Raw genomic sequence first — 16,635 nt, forward strand, 5'->3', positions numbered from 1 at the left:
CTCTTTCGTTTTACAGTGTTGACACAGCCTGGTATCTGAGATCATTTAGAACAACATGTATTTAATGTATTCAAATTCAAGCATTAACCTATGTATAATATGAACCCTGGAACCCCTGCCTCCCCATCTATAGCATTCACGTTGCCTAATTAATGCAAGCAAATTATTGGTGCTACTATTTCAATGTCCTACTACATCACATTAGCCAGTGATTCTAGCTATACTCCTTTGTGATATTTCAGCCACTAATGCTCACATTGATGGAGATAGAGTTGAAATGCTTAAAATAAATGAAATAATAGGATTAGTATCTGCATTAAGATGGAGAAAAACACTGGCCTTGGGCAGGTAAGCCTAGCTTTAAAGGGGTAAAAGGCTCCATTCTTGAGTGAAACATCAAAATAAATACAATCATTACTTTCCTGAGTAAGATATTTGACCATTTTTCACCGCCACTCACAATAAATGGTAGAAAATTTGAAGTTTCTGTTTAATTTACACACACGTGCCATCTACAATCCAAAAATGGAGGTTTTGTAACTGTGCTTGTTTTCTTTAAATTCAATAACTTGATTTCATCTCAGCCAGCTCAATGGACACCTGGCAAAAACACTGACATTGAGCCATCTATTAAAGTGCTAACAATTTATGTCACATGGGGACTGATTTATAAAAACGATCTTGGATTTAAACCATTGACTAGAAAAAATATGGACATTGACTTTCCATTGGTTTGCTGAAAAGCCTTTGGAAATGACGGAATTGCCACCATGTTGTACAAATTGGAGCCAGAGACGGTAGAGAAAAGGGAGGACTTTCACAAGTCCAGCCGAGTCCGGGTCCTCCACTAAGCACGTCTAATACAGTGACTTGGCAGTGACACAAACTGTCCCTGATTCATCAACAAAATATTAAAATCTTGTCCAAATAACACAATAACTCGGCACATGGGGAGACATTAGACTAAGAAAAAACACCTACTGTGACTACATTTTCTTTGGGGAAAATTGACTTCGTATTTTGACCGTGTCGTTACCATTGACGTACAGACATGGGTGGCTGAAACCTGTACTGAAGCCAACCGCACCGGTGCTAGTGAGCAACATCTCTAAACAAGACCAGTTAGTGAGCTTCAAAAACGAAGCCTGGTTTGGACCGCTTGATTTAAACTTAAAGTTAATCTTAACTTAGCAAATTGTGCTTATGCCTGATTTATATCTTTTTTTAACTTTTTTTATCTTTTTTTGACTGACCAAAAAAGTTTGTATAAATTCCAAATGAACTTCAGTTTGATCTCCAATAATGAGAGTGCAGCCATGATTGAATAGCACCAGTGATTTATCATTTGAGGATTTGTGTATAGGCCTCAAATGTGCAGTACCTCCACATAACCAGTTGAAAAACATCCAGTGTTACTGTAATTAAACTCTAACAGAGTCCGGTAAGGACCATACATACTCAGTAAAAGTCAATTTAACACTGGACATTTTATTGTTTCACTTGCATCTAGTGTAAACTTTATGTAGAGATACGACTATATCCACATAAATGTGAGATTTTTAAAATAACTACTTGCTTTTCTGCATAAGCCACAATTTCAGAAAAAATCTGAGTGTAAGAGCATTTTATAAATGAGGCTCATGGTGTTTCTAGGAAGGGCTCAAACAATGACAACACAGTCAACAATGCCAACATTGTAAAGAGAAGAAAATCTCAAACTTCCCTGGTCTTACAAAGATGAACTGAAAGTGATATATAGAGCACCCATGACATCACAGTTTGCATGAATTTGTTTTGCAGCTCTACAGGCCAGACAAATAATACATGATATGAACTAATCTATTGAAATGTACAGTAGTTATATGACCAGTTCTAAGCAATTTCATGATGTTAAGTTCTTTCCATAGCCTTTCAGTTTCTGGAACAAGGATGGCCACCTCCACTCCTTTTACACAATGGAACCTTTTCCAGTAACCCATTACTTTTCCCTGATTCATGCATTTACTAATACTGTAAACTAAACTATTATCTCTGAAACTGCAAATTTTTTTTATTTTTTTTGCATCTTATAGTGGTTCACAGTATCACGTTGTTAGATGAAGATTCACTGGATCGACCATTTGAAGCATTATCCGGGCCCTTGGGAGACTGGCTGGCATGGAGGTCTACCTCTCTGCTTTATGAAACAAAATAGAGCTGCACAGCCTGCCCCAACTGCAACAAACAAGCAAAGCCCTATGGGAAAGACAGAACAAGGGTCATCTGTAGACCTAAAAAACATGTAATTTAAATGCATTTTACTTGCACTTTATTCATATTTTCTGGAACACATGTGACATTGTAACATTGGGGTGCCTTAAGGCATTCATCTTATATTGAAACCTTACCTATATGATAATTTTGCCCTTGGGTGCTGATGGGTCCCTCTAAACCATGAAAACCATACAGTGAAGACATTAGTAAAATAATACAGCATCTTTGACAAAAATAATCTTTAAAAAATAATAATAATAAATAAATAAATAACAATTCACTCAACCTTTTGGTCCCCTCTGACCTTGGCTGCCACTCGACTTTCCTACAGTAAATAGCATCGACAGACATTAGAGAACAGTTCTTCTGACAACAGTGTTTAACCAATTAACCTTCTTTCCAGTCTACTGCATAACTTACCATGGAAATGCACCCTGATTTCTTCAACCATGTCTCCCTGTTAAAAAGACAGAATAAATATTTTAATTTTTTAAAGCAGAAGTATACTGTAAGCACAGAGAAACATGACCTCTGAAAAGCAACTTACGGGGACACTGCAGAGCATTTTGAGGGTGACATTGATGCACCGTGCAAGACGGATCTCTCCAGGGGACACTAGTAGACAGGGCGGACTGCACGGTCTGTTGTGCAGATCTGCAATAAGCTGCAGGAAACAGGGTTTCATCAGTAATAATGTCCAGGTCTCACTCTTAACTCAGTTCTTTTTCATTCTGTGTAATTTTGTCTTATATCTGCATATATTTCCAAAAACAGTCAGGAGGAAAAGAACTTACTTTTTTTTCAAAATTCCAATACTGTTCACACCTGGAGATGTTTAAGTCTCTGGGGTTATAAACGATGACATATTCCTGCTTCTCATCCAGACATGGGTAGTCTTCGGACTCCTCCAGTATGGGGGGACATACCACTAAGGATGGAGATTAAATAACCATAGACAAATTTTCTGAATCGTCATGCTAGCTCTAAAGTGAAACATTCAGATCACTGGCCACTTCATTAGGTCTACCTGTTCAACTGCAAACTGCACCCGTTAACGCAAATATCTAATCAGCCAATCATAATCAGCAACTCAATGCATTTAGGCATGTAGGCAAGGTCAAGACGATCTGCTGAAATTAAAACCAAGCATCAGAATGGGGAATAAAGGTGATTTAAGTGACTTTGAACGTGGCATGGTTGTTGGTGCCAGACGGGCTGGTTTGACTATTTCAGAAACTGCTGATCTACTGGGATTTTCACGTACAGCCATCTCTAGGGTTTACAGAGAATGGTCAGAAAAAGAGAAAATATCCAATGAGCGGCAGTTCTCTGGGCGAAAATGCCTTGTTGATGGTAGAGGTCAGAGGAGAATGGCCAGACTGGTTCGAGCTGATAGAAAGGCAACAGTAACTCAAATAACCACTTGTTACAACCGAGGTATGCAGAAGAGCATCTCTGAATGCACACCACGTCAAACCTTGAAGCAGATGGGCTACAGCAGCAGAAGACCACATCGGGTGCCACTCCTGTCACCTAATGAAGTGATATATATATATATATATATATATATATATATATATATATATATATATATATATATATATATATATATATATATATATATGCCAAGCTATAGAACGGAAGAATTGAGTAGGCTACTTCAGTAAGTCAATGTTTACCAATTTGCAGGGAATCCCCTTTCAGGTACTTTCCCTTCAGGGAGTTTCGACTGTAAAAGCTGTAGCTAAAGGCTATCTTAAAGTTACATCAATTGACTTTCGGGCCATTTTATTTTATTAACAGCCTTTCGTCGCCTATTTGTCGACACGCAAAATTACAGACCGCTTCGGAGGGCGACAGTTAGGCTCCTAAATCTCCTCCTAAATCCATTCCTGTGATCAAAACAGACAGCAGAAATGAACTGTAGTAGCGTTAGCCACGGAAGCGATGAGAGTAGCGAACTCTTCAAACAAACATATTAGGCTGAAATTGACATAAGCATATACAGGCATATGATCTGCGGTAACCATTATATCAAAATTCTTACCTTTGAAACCATAGAGTAAAACTATTAGGAATATATTTCGAATTGTGGTCATTGTAACCTATTAACGTATTTGTTGTCTATCGTAATGGAGTCTGTTTCAAACGTACGGGGAAGACCTAGGAATTCCCCTGCTACGTCAGAGGAAATTCACTTTCATTTTGACTACCCCTACATATTACTAAAACTTTCCCCGACACTCACATTGTCAGCTTTGCAATGATGGCTCTGCTTGTCCTCCTAGTCATCTTCGGTAAGAACGCTAATTTAACATTTGTCGATATTACTAACAAGTTGTAGGCTACTTCATGTCTGGTTTGTGGTTGGAAATACATTACCAAATTATTTCATATCATTCGTTTGCAGCCTCTGGCGACGGTGCTGCCAGTACGTTGTTAGAAATACAATCTTCGTGTGGTGAGGACTCGGTTCTGAAGTGTGGGGCTACTCCAAAACCAGGAGTCGAGTATCGGGCAGTGAGGTGGCAAAGGGTAAGTGTTTAAGGCTCCCTATACATTAGTATGTTTATGTTATTTTACTGTCTAATCTCAAGATTCACCTAAAAGAAAAAGAAAATATTATTTTATTTTTGAAAATAATATTAAGCTTTTGTAATATTGTACTATTAAGCATTGTAACATGAAATAAAAATATGAAATAAAACACTTTGGTAGCCTACATTTGGGATTTATATATGCTTAAATTCGACTTTCTTGCCCTGTCATTTCATATGCTTTTTTGGTTCTTTCACTTCCTCTTGGTCTGTTCCCTTTTCTTTTTGACGTTCAGTCCTGTTTTAACAATGCACCCCTTCTCCTTGGTTGTTCAGGTCAGCGAGGAGCCGCCATACAAGGCTTCAGGTATGTTGTCAAAAACACTGAGGAACAACAGTGCAGTTCAGACGTACCAGGGCTTTGCGCGTCCAGCGGAGCTGTTAGAAAACTCGTGGGACCTCCTCCTCCCCAACGTGACAGCTCAGGACAGTGGGAAATACTTGTGCTTCCTTGCTGCACCTGTTGGAGAGAAAAATATGGAGGGATACGTTTTCCTCAACGTTACTGGTGAGTTCTTTTAGAACATGTTCATTTTAACAGGCTCTGCATCAGCAATACTATGTCCATAGTCAATTATTCAAGAAATATACTCAGATTTGCAATGATACCTTGTTACAAAATACAGAAAGAATTGACATTATCACATATACAATCGTATAATGTTTCAATATCTCTTTCAATATGTGCACAGTTATGTATTCAAGTGTCAAAGCACAGTTGAGAAACACATCAAAATAAAATGTATTGTAATACATGACATTGTAATTTTACAAATATTTCCTTGTGGATATTTCACATAATGGAATTTTATGATAATCATTTATTTTAACAATTACAATTAGCTTTGAATATATAATGCACAGTGCACTGCAGCTGGCTTCCATCTCTATGACAGCTCTTATGACACCGCTGCATGCTTAAGAACCCTTGCATTTGTCATCACATGCAGGTTGTCCCATGGAATCTGCACAAAATGACGTCTTGTTTGAAGTGATTGTCTGTGTGTCACTGGCATTGGCACTCTTGATGTGTTTTATATGCTGGGTAAGTGCAGAAATCTACATAGTTGGACACAGGAAAATGAATTATGTGCTTCTTTATGTGTAGTTTTGAAGCTGTGATTCCAAGAGATGTACATTTAAGAGATGTACTTTACACTGTTTTTTGTTGATGAATCACATTTATTTAATCACATTCATGCTGTTTAGGTAGGCTGATATTACAATTTCAGTCTGATTATTGTCTGATTACATCCATAACTGTATTAAGTTAGTCCCATGTGTATTCTCAAAAGCTGACCATCCAACCTTGTTCATTATTATAGGTCTGTTTGAAGAACATATCAATTCTGAAAAGTAAAAAGAAGGGCTCTGCAGATCAGACCTTGAAAGCGCCACTTCGGAAGAAAAACTTAAATTTGATTTACACTCCTGGCTTGAATAGTCTGGAGCCCTCTTCCTATCACCATGTGTGTGTGTGAGACCCTCCAGACCCCAACATGGGGAGGTTAGAACAGCACAAAAGAGGAGGACAAGAGAAAGGACAAAGCATGTAGAATCTCCAGGCCTCCAGCTAAGAGGCTGGGATGCTGGTCACTCCAAGTGTGGTATGAAAGTGGTATGCACCTAGCCTTTGCTTTCAAGGATACTTTATGGGCCAATGCAAGCATGGACTGTTCATTTCAGGAATATTCTGAGAAAACACACAGCCAAATATCAGTATTTTAAGCTCAAAATTGAAAGTTTGCACTAAATCGCCCATAATGGTGATTACTGCTTTGCGGTTTGACTTTTCTGCCTCTTTTACATTTGAAGATGTATAAGTACAGCACAGATGATTAACAGAGGGGTCTATCACTTTATTATCTCATCATGGCGTAGGGGCATATGAAAGGAAAATCAAAGACAATAGGCCCTTTGGATGAAACAGCTTGAACAGTATAGGAAAAATGGTGACAGGAACACAGATGCCCATTTATCCAACCACCAGTTTCTATTGGAAAGCAGGCTGATGTTTGTACACTGTGTATTATTGAATATGAAAACAGAGGGCAATAACAAATTGAAATGATTTCAGCTTAACTTGTGGCTCATTTCTGTTCTGTTTCTTTACTGGATTTGTGTGTCACTGTGCAACCAAATAAGTAGGAAGAATTGATAACTAAGAAAGTATGAGCTCCGTGATCATCTAAAAAGGTTAAGGTTCTTATATGGATCCTTGTACACACAGTGTAAATGTAACTTGATTACCAGCCACTGAGAAGTTTAATTTACTTCAAAATTTTCAGCCTGTGCTTAAAACCTTCACAGTGGTGGTGGCAAAACCAGCTTTAAAAGGCCACCTAGGAGCCAGTTAGCATGAGTGGCCCCCAGTCCTCCTGGTGCTAAGGAAATTGAGAGAGGAGTTAAGCTACAGATAAAATTATGTTTTGTTTCACTGTGAAAAGAGAGTATGTTAAGATACTGATATGTTAAGATAATTAAGGCAATGTCTTGTTGACTAACTGTAAATCTACCAAATATTTTGGGTAACATCTGGGTCGCTCAGTATTTTCCTGTGCAAAAGGAAACATTTCACTCAACATATTTATTGACCTATGTTGTCTATATGTATGACCAAAAAATAAAATAAAATAAAAAATATATTTGAGTTACTGTTGCCTTTCTGTCTGCTCAAACCAGTCTGGCCATTCTCCTCTGACCTCTGCCATCAACGAGGCATTTTCACCCAGAGAACTGCCGCTCACTGGATATTTTCTCTTTTTCGGACCATTCTCTGTAAACCCCAGAGATGGTTGTTCGTGAAAGTCCCAGTAGATCAGCAGTTTCTGAAATACTCAAACCAGCCCGTCTGGCACCAACAATCATGCCACGTTCACTTAAATCACTTAAATCATCTTTCTTCCCCATTCTGATGCTTGGTTTGAACTTCAGCAGATCGAATTGACGTTGTCTACATGCCTAAATGCATTGAGTTGCTGCCACGTGATTGGCTGATTAGATATTTGCGTTAACGGGTGCAGTTTGCAGTTGAACAGGTGTACCTAATGAAGTGGCCGGTGAGTGTGTATATATATATATATATGTATATATATATATATAGCATAAAATATGTCATGAATTGACTATGTTATACAAACACAATAAGAAACACTTTTGGTAAGTTCATTCATAGATTTAAAAGTGTAATATTATATAATATTGAGATATATATACCAATATTATAGTATATACACTTATATATTTTTCACTGTATTAATTATTATTTTTTTTAATTATTTATTTATTTATTTTTTCTACTAGTTATCACATCATTTTAGACTTGGGTAAGTTCCTAAACCAAATAAAGTTCTGTTGGTCTTTATTATTGTCTGCAGACTAAAATATAAAAGTTGTTTCTTTACTTCAAATGATTGCCATTTTCAAAAACGTGCCATGATAAAGGAGTCTATCCCAGCGTGCATTGGGTGAGAGGCAGGAATGCACCCTGGACAGGCTGCCGAACTATCGCAGGGCACACACACCATTCACTCACACGCTAGGGTAAATAGCCAAAGTGTGAAAAATGTACTTGTTTGTTTTTCCATAATCTTACCCTTACCAACACAAGTATCTTTATTTTTTTTTAAATATTTTTTTAGCAGACCTGCTAGAGTAACTTTACACAGCTTAAATTCTTCATAGGAATGAGATTGATTGTACCTTATGTCCCACAGCAAAGATTCTGTCTCTTATTCTATTTCAGTAGTAAATGATTGCACATTGCTCTTTAATCAATCGCTTGCTGTGACTTGCATGATGAACAGTGTCACACTTGATAAAAACCTCCCGAGAAATTACATTACTAATATTATTAATGTAGGCACTGAAAAGAGTGATAACTATAGGCTTTGCTGCAGGGAAGCCAAAACCTGGAATTAATCAGGAGAGATAATGGCATCAAGGGGAATTAATGTAGCTTCAAAGTGATTCTGACAATGATGTATGCAAAGAATCTCACATCCCTTTACTATACCTATCATAGTAAAGAGAAATGCTGCTCAGCTTCAGATTACAATAACAATACATCAGTATACGTAGAAATTAATAAAAATATCCAGCAGGGTGAAGGGACAGTAGTAGCTGCTTCAATCTTTATGTAATATGTCATTTTGTATTCTGGGGACGATGAAGTGGGATTAAGGTTTGTCACCCAAATCTCCACAGCCATGCAATGTTTGAGCCACAAATACCAGCGACCATAAAACACAGCTGGAAGGGCAATCAGCACAACCATCAGGACATGAGACTGTCTTGCGAGCCTTTTTATTGGACTCTTTTTTAAAAGCCAAAACCCAGGATCTGTCATGGGGTGAACAGAAGGCCAGGGCAAAGTCTGGTTACATAATCTATGTTACAGCACCCCCCACAGGACAACTCTTGGTCAGGTCAAGACAAGATCCTATTTAAAAGCCATAGGCATGCCAACAATCTGGACTGACTGAAAGAAGGCATTGCATGTGCCTGTAAATAACTGGGGATGATATACTGTATGTGATACATGTGGTGGCCTGGGGATAATATGAACAGAAATGCATGAGATATGTGATATATGAATAGGCAGACTGAACACTTCTGAGAAGGTATAGCATGGTTATGGACAGAAACATGTTTTTCTTTTCTTTTTTCAATGGGTGTCCAGATGGATATTCAGGGAGAATCTGTTTAATGGTTCTCCTGGATAGTCATTTCCATGCAGAATCACCTGGTCATGTACTTTGTTCCTAAACATTGTTTACAATTCCCTTTACAAGATAGTGTGTATATTCTGAAGTGCAATGGTGTACCTTGCGCTGTGCTATGTGTACTTGGGTCTTAGAGGCAGGGCCATTGTATTCGGATTCTGAGTCGGGTGCACAGTGTAGGACCTCTGAGTTTTGGCATTAAAAGCCAAGCCCAATATGCTGGGTCTACTGTAAGTCTTTGGGGCTGTGAAATAACTGGGGGGGGGGGGGGGGGGGCTGGTGCCAGTGCCTGGATGCAGGTGCAGGTATGCTGTCCAACATAAACAGGCCTTTTCTGAGCATAAACAGTCAAGCCTCAAATGGTTCCATTTCAGATTTCTTCACTCTTGCGTGCAAGTTCCTTAAATATATAATAGAAATTTGCAAGCATATATTTAAAGTATTCTATAAATACTTTTTATTTAGTACAATTTAAAATAAATTTAATACAAATTTTATTTTATATCTGTGTACAGCTCTGAGAGTTTCAATATACTGCACTGTGGAATATAGCTAATTCACTGAATGACGTTTCTTCAAAGTTTAATAAACCACTGAGGCATTTAAATGTACAACTGAGTTGTACATTCAAAAAGGAAAAGCATCCTGCTTTTTAAACACTGGACCATCCATAGTAGATTTAGTCATATAGGACAGCTCTTTATTTACCTCGTATTGTAGTCTCACAGACTAATGAGCTGGAGAAGCTATATGTGTGAGTCATATGTCTTATTTATGGAGACTAATGACCTCTCAGTGAAAGAGGCTCAGAGAAAAAGCACGAGCCTTGCAGGAGCCTTGAGAAGAAAGAGGATGATTTGCAGCACATTATGCTGTGTGCTGTTTATATTCCCAAACAGTCTGCTGTTAGGGAGCTTTCATCTGTCATCCATCAAAATGAGGGCCCAATGCCATCAAAAAGAAACCACAGCATCATTCAGCAGTATAGCTGGGCAGAACAGACGTCTTTGTACTTCCAAGGGATCGGCTTCAACAGTTATTAGCTTATATTAATGCAAATGTTCCATTATATTACATTATCTTATAAAAGTACATCAGAATGTTGAAATAATGAGAATAATGAAATCGTGGTCCTCATGTTGTTTCTGTTCAAAACAAATTGTAATATGTTTGAAAACCACGTGGGGCTGTTTTAGTAAGCAAGTTTCTTCAGAATAATGTGCCCAATACACATTACTCTAAAGTAATGGGTGATCTCACTTGATGAACTTGAGCAGTACACATGCTCCCATTGGTGGAAGCACCAGGGGGTACTCCAGCACCGTGTACTCTAAATGAGAAAATGAGTGACAGTTTCAGTCTGGGCTGAGGGGAATGAGAGTAAGGCAATCTGTGCTTTATCCCTTTTGAAAGATGGGAGTCCTGGCTGTTGGTTTCAATGAAAAATTCCATCCCATACTCAAACGATGTTCAATTTCTCTCTTAAATGTATACATCCGCTTGTCATTTCATCTCATTTGGTGGTTTTCTATTCTATTAGACTCAGAAACAGACAACAGTTGTAGTAAAATTAAATATTAGTGTGTTGGATAAATGAACAAATAAAGCCTGTATTGTAGTGTTATGTTGCCTTGCATCAGTTCAAAAGCAGAGAAATGTGAGATGTCAATGTGCCGCACTATAGACTGAATTCCATTTTCACCACATGTATGAAGCCTTTTTCTGTGAATTTCTGTATCCATAATTGACACAGACCTCATAACATTGCATCAGTGTGATTTCCAATTTGATTTATTAGTTGCTATTACTCCAGCAATCAAAAACCGTGTCAGGGATTTGTTCCTATTTAGAATGGCATATTGTTTGTCTTTGGTGCAGAATGCCATCTTTTTAAATCAACATATGTGAACAATTTAGTGTTTGTATATAAATTGTTCAACCATTTTATAGAAATTCCGGAGTTTTTCATTTTAGAGATGAATACACTGTTATAAAAGATGTGACAGACATACTTTTAGAGATAAGTTTAATTTTTTTAAGTTTTTCATTAGAGAGATTGTGTATGTGTGTAGAGAGAGAGAGAGAGAGATTGTGTGTGTGTGTAACATGATGGTGTATACAGAATACTATAATATAGGTCAACATAAAGTATGAAAAACTTGCAGAGTGAATTATCAGTTTGGAAACAAGATTTTAAACCATTAAAACTATTAAACTAATTACCAGTGAATCACCAGTACTATCCAATAAAATCCAACTGAAATGCTTACTAAAAGTCTAAGTAAAAATTTTACTGAAGTCTTGTAGCAAGGTGAATCTTCAGGATTGATGTAGATTAGTCTAAGGTGGTGATTCTTTAGGCTTTCAGACAAGGTGATCAAGAACTGTTCTGGTAGTACAGCCCTCCTACGGATCACTCACTTAAAAATTTTCAAGATTGCAAGTTCTATCAGCTGAGAGATTCAGGTAGTCAGTTGTTCTCAGGAAAATCCTTTCCTGAAGTATGCATAAATAAATGTACATGTACTTTGCATATGCTTACATATACACCAATACATCCCCCCAAAATCACTGTGATCCCTCAGCTGAGCCACATAGTCACAGTGCCAGAGGACTGCATGTAGACCGCAGGTGTCATCACTGGCCATAGCAGCACCCTGCTGACTGAAACCTTACCTCCCTGGGGATCACTAGAACCAATTACCACATTTACGAGTACACACTGGCTCGGGCAGGAATAGAGCATGTCCTCAGCTGGATACAGGAGCCCCATGTTCAGAAGCTCCATGTGCAGGTGTTTTCTTGAAATCAGAAAGGTTTGTTCTGAGATCAATGCCAATTGCCTTTCTCTGAACTGGTTATCCAGTGCAAATCAGTGTGTTTCTGCATGATGAAACAACACATCTCATGCCCAAGCAATACGAGAGGCTCCCTGAGGAGAAGGAATATCTCATAGAATTACTGCAGAGCCCACAGCGCAATGCTCTATCACCGCCTATCATGGGATGTGCAGACCCATGGAGAATGTGGATAAATTTACAATGTTGAAAATGTGGATCCCCATTGCTTTTCTCAACAGATACATTTGAACTGCTTATTTTAATTGCAAACAGCGGGCCTGGTGGTAGCAGGCCAGCAGGTCTGTATAGAATAACAACCAGCTGGAATGCAATGAAGGGAAAAGAGAACATATGTCATTCACAGTGCTGGCTATGACTAAATGTTCTGTTATAAATGTAAGCATGTAGTTAGTAATGTCCTTGTACAGGTTTTGTAGTTGTGTAGAGGATTAATATTCTGGACCGTGGAGCATAATTCAAGCACAGTCTTAACATAGCCAGAGGTAAACAATTAGGTGAAATAAGTAAAGTGTTATTCCTCTATTCGTTTAGTCTGTAAGGGTCTGTATTTGCAGCATAATAAATATTGCCAAAATTATGACACACATTAAGCTGACTGGCTTGCTATATTCTATCTGTTCCTACACCCACTCATGTACCTGATCATAGATTCCGGTTATTTTTATGTACCTGTAAATGTGCCCATACCTACCTGTACTTGTTCCAGCATAGTGTGTACTCTTGTATGTGTGTGTACCTCAGGGCCAGCCCGTGGCATAAACGCTCTATGCAGTTGTTTAGGGCCACAACCGCTGGGGGGGGCCACACGACCACGAGGGGGGGCCACAGGATCGGCAGAATCCAACAGCACCGAATCCAACGCGTACCCATATCTGTATATGGTAGTGTGTGTGCCGTAGCATTTTGTCTAATTTCATAACATATTTAGCTAATATTTAACTAACAAACATTTCTAATATTTAATTAACTAACAACTGATGTAACCAATGAATATTCAATCCTAAAAAAAAATGCTCTGCTTTTACAGTATTTTCAGCTCATTCTCTGTGCTTTCATGAAATATTTAGCTTGTTTTAACAAAAGTACTTGAATTTGGACGGTGAGGTTCAGATACTCATAGGACTGTAATTACAGGCCTCACCATTAGCTCCAGTCACCCCATTTCCAGGCTGATTTGCAATTTAACAATTAATCAGGTCCACTTCCCTGCTGCACTCCACATAAAAGTGAATCCCTGAGGAAAACCATTTGCAATTTGCAAGGCCAGAAAGAGGCATGTCCAAATCTCTTTTGGTATTTAAAGGATAAAAAGCAAGCCTATGTTTGGTGTATAAAGGTGACATTTCAGCTTGTAATAAAGGCCTGGCAAAGGTGTACTGCCTGGTACAATCAGCACACTATCCAAATGAGGATTAATTATGGACGATGATGATGATGATGATGATGATGATGATTATTATTATTATTATTATTTGTAGCAGTAGTAGTTGTAATAGTAGATTCATGTCTATTTAGGTTTTATGTTATTTCATATTAGTTTGTTTCAAGGGAAGAAAGGCTTAATGTCAGTTAAAAATGCTGTAAAAATGCTTTAACAGAAAGTGAGTGTAAGCACCAATAGCAAATGGACTTGTTAGACACTGAAATTAGATTGTACAGTACATACACAGTATGCTACATAAAATTTGGTCAAATGAATAATATTTTTAAAAATGATTTCGCACATTTCACCAATTCATTCAAAAGGTTGGGCAAGGAGGAAGCACCTTTCTGAGGTGCACAGGCCACACATAATGCTGATCTACCTGCAAATGGTCTGCATGGTCTCTGACCTCACATCCAGTTTTGTCCACATTCCAACGCATCAATAGAGAGGAGCTACATAATCCAGTTAGAATTCTATTGGGCGCTTTTGTGGATGATTTAATTCAATACAGACAGTAATTAAACGCCAGTTAAACCTGCCACCCTCCTGGCATTACAATAATTGCGGTAATGCTATATTAGTACATAAAGTTTCAGCAAAGTTAGCAATTGATTGGATAAGCATAAATACAGTAAATGCAAGGTTTAAATGGTGAGCGTCACAGTAATAAAATAACTAAATAAATAAATAAAAATGTGATTTGCCTAATTCCAAAACAGTCACTCCAATTTCAGCTCTTGTGACTATTACCCAGCGTAATTGATTAGTGGATTTGTTTCAGGGCAAAAAAAAGAAGAGAAGTGGATGCACTAAGCACTGTGCTACATCAATATGGAGAACTCGGCATGATAATATTAGGCATTAAGCATCGTAATTAAGCTGGATCCACATGAGTAGATAAGAACAGGCTAAAGTATATTCCATATTAAATCTGGTCACAGTTTCATAGTGTGATGTGTAAAACGACTAAGCCAAGTCTTTTGAAGATGAAAGCTCTTCTGAAGACTAATTAGAATTTATATTCAGCCTCTGCAATTTCCTTTTCTAACTGTAATAAGGAGACAGATGCTATGCTTTGGAATGCATGTTGAAACAAAACGAATATGTATTTCATTAAACGACAGGCAATAAATGTCCCTTTTGAGTGTATTATTGAATGGGGATATGGGAGTGGGTTCACAGGTGAGCCGGGCTGAAAATATATTGGCAGGATTCATATAAAATGTGACTCATTTTAATTGGTGATTCATTTGGAAACATCAATGATTAAAAATTGCAGCTCTGTATACATGCACCTGCGATTTCAATGTTAATTAAAAATATAATTTGCAAGGCCGACTGCTGGTGGTTTTAGACCCCCCCCCCCCCCACCCCCAACATAAATAAATAGAATGAATGAATGAATAAATAAATAAATAAATAAATAGTTTAATTAAATAATGAATTACCTATTTTTCTGGCCAGGCCCAGGGTCACCCTTGCAACATTGCTTTGTAAATGGGAATTGCTATCATATGAGTTTTGTGTAATAGAAGGGCTTTTGTTTTTCAGTTTCCTTATCAAAGTAATTAAAATAGTTTTGTCTGTAAACCTTAAAATGAATTATCATTGTATCTATTATTTTTAATTTATTTATTTACTGAATCAATTCAACTCATTATTAATAAGAGACATTCCTAATTTTAATAGTACAGTTCTTGCAGAACAAACCTAATCACTTGTTTTGCTGTCATGTTTGTTTGAGCATTAATTTCTGTACCCCTGGTAAACCTAAAGTAATTTCATTTAAATCAAAATAGCTAATTCTTATCTTCAAGCCTAACAACAGAATCATATATTGTGTTGTGAACATTTTGTTACACTCAATGAAATCATAAAAAGACATTTCACTTCATTTTAATCAGAACTATAACAGTTGCTTATATATACATACAGCCAGAAAACTGTCATTCTTATGATTATAATTTGCAGGTCACGTAGAGCTCATATAATACAAGAAGTCTATATGTAATCACAGCGAGGCAGCGTGCTGTTCTTTCCATGCGGCTTCCAAAGAATCTGTTCAGAAATTAACTGCCATAAATCTGAAGCTGGCTGCTTGCTCGGTCTATTATTTATATAGTTTATTCATTTTTTTATGAATACTTGTCATCTCCAAATTATGCTGAGCATCTTTTTTCCGGTAAAATTAACTGATATGCATATCACATCCCCCGTGATGCCCAACCAACCACCACACCAAATGTATGATATGAAATTACATTTATACAGGGCATATACTCATACGGTATGTACTGCAGGGTGTGCACAGTGCAGTCATTCCAATATTGCCAGCAGAGGACACTGTTCACTACATAAACACCATTCGTTCCTTTATTTATATTTCCTCCTTTTTTTGTAAAAATAAAGGGACTTTCGTGGATTACGTTTAAAATGATGTTATAGGCTGATCCTGCATACAGTAATTACCTATTTTTCTAATAAATGACCTTACACATGATTTCATAGGCAGGCATGTAACAGTTGATTTAATAGGTCAAAAGCAACTTCGGATGCTGGGTGCCAGGAATGGCTAGGTGTTTATGAATATAATGTATTTGTAGGTATTTTTATGTAAGCATCTGTATGTATATGTACATGGATATATGCAATATATTTTGAAACAAAGCCTTGGAAAATACTAGTGATATCTGAAGTAATTGAATCAATTTTATAGTGTGTATTACCCAACAGTAATCATCACGTATTTGCTTGATAGAGACTAAATTTTCCCA

General features: G+C 37.4%; 1 protein-coding gene across 1 annotated transcript; it reads left to right on the plus strand.

Moving 5' to 3' along the window:
- Nucleotides 1-4,448: 4,448 nt before the first annotated feature.
- On the plus strand, nucleotides 4,449-7,493 carry LOC135259911 (CD83 antigen-like). Its single transcript, XM_064344843.1, has 5 exons — nucleotides 4,449-4,550; nucleotides 4,664-4,788; nucleotides 5,127-5,358; nucleotides 5,801-5,895; nucleotides 6,176-7,493. The coding sequence occupies exons 1-5, from the start codon at nucleotides 4,517-4,519 to the stop codon at nucleotides 6,329-6,331; spliced, it is 642 nt and encodes a 213-aa protein (XP_064200913.1). The 5' UTR covers nucleotides 4,449-4,516; the 3' UTR covers nucleotides 6,332-7,493.
- Nucleotides 7,494-16,635: the final 9,142 nt, after the last annotated feature.

This window comes from Anguilla rostrata, chromosome 1 (genome assembly GCF_018555375.3).
Source record: "Anguilla rostrata isolate EN2019 chromosome 1, ASM1855537v3, whole genome shotgun sequence".
NCBI classification, from domain to species: Eukaryota; Metazoa; Chordata; class Actinopteri; order Anguilliformes; family Anguillidae; genus Anguilla; species Anguilla rostrata.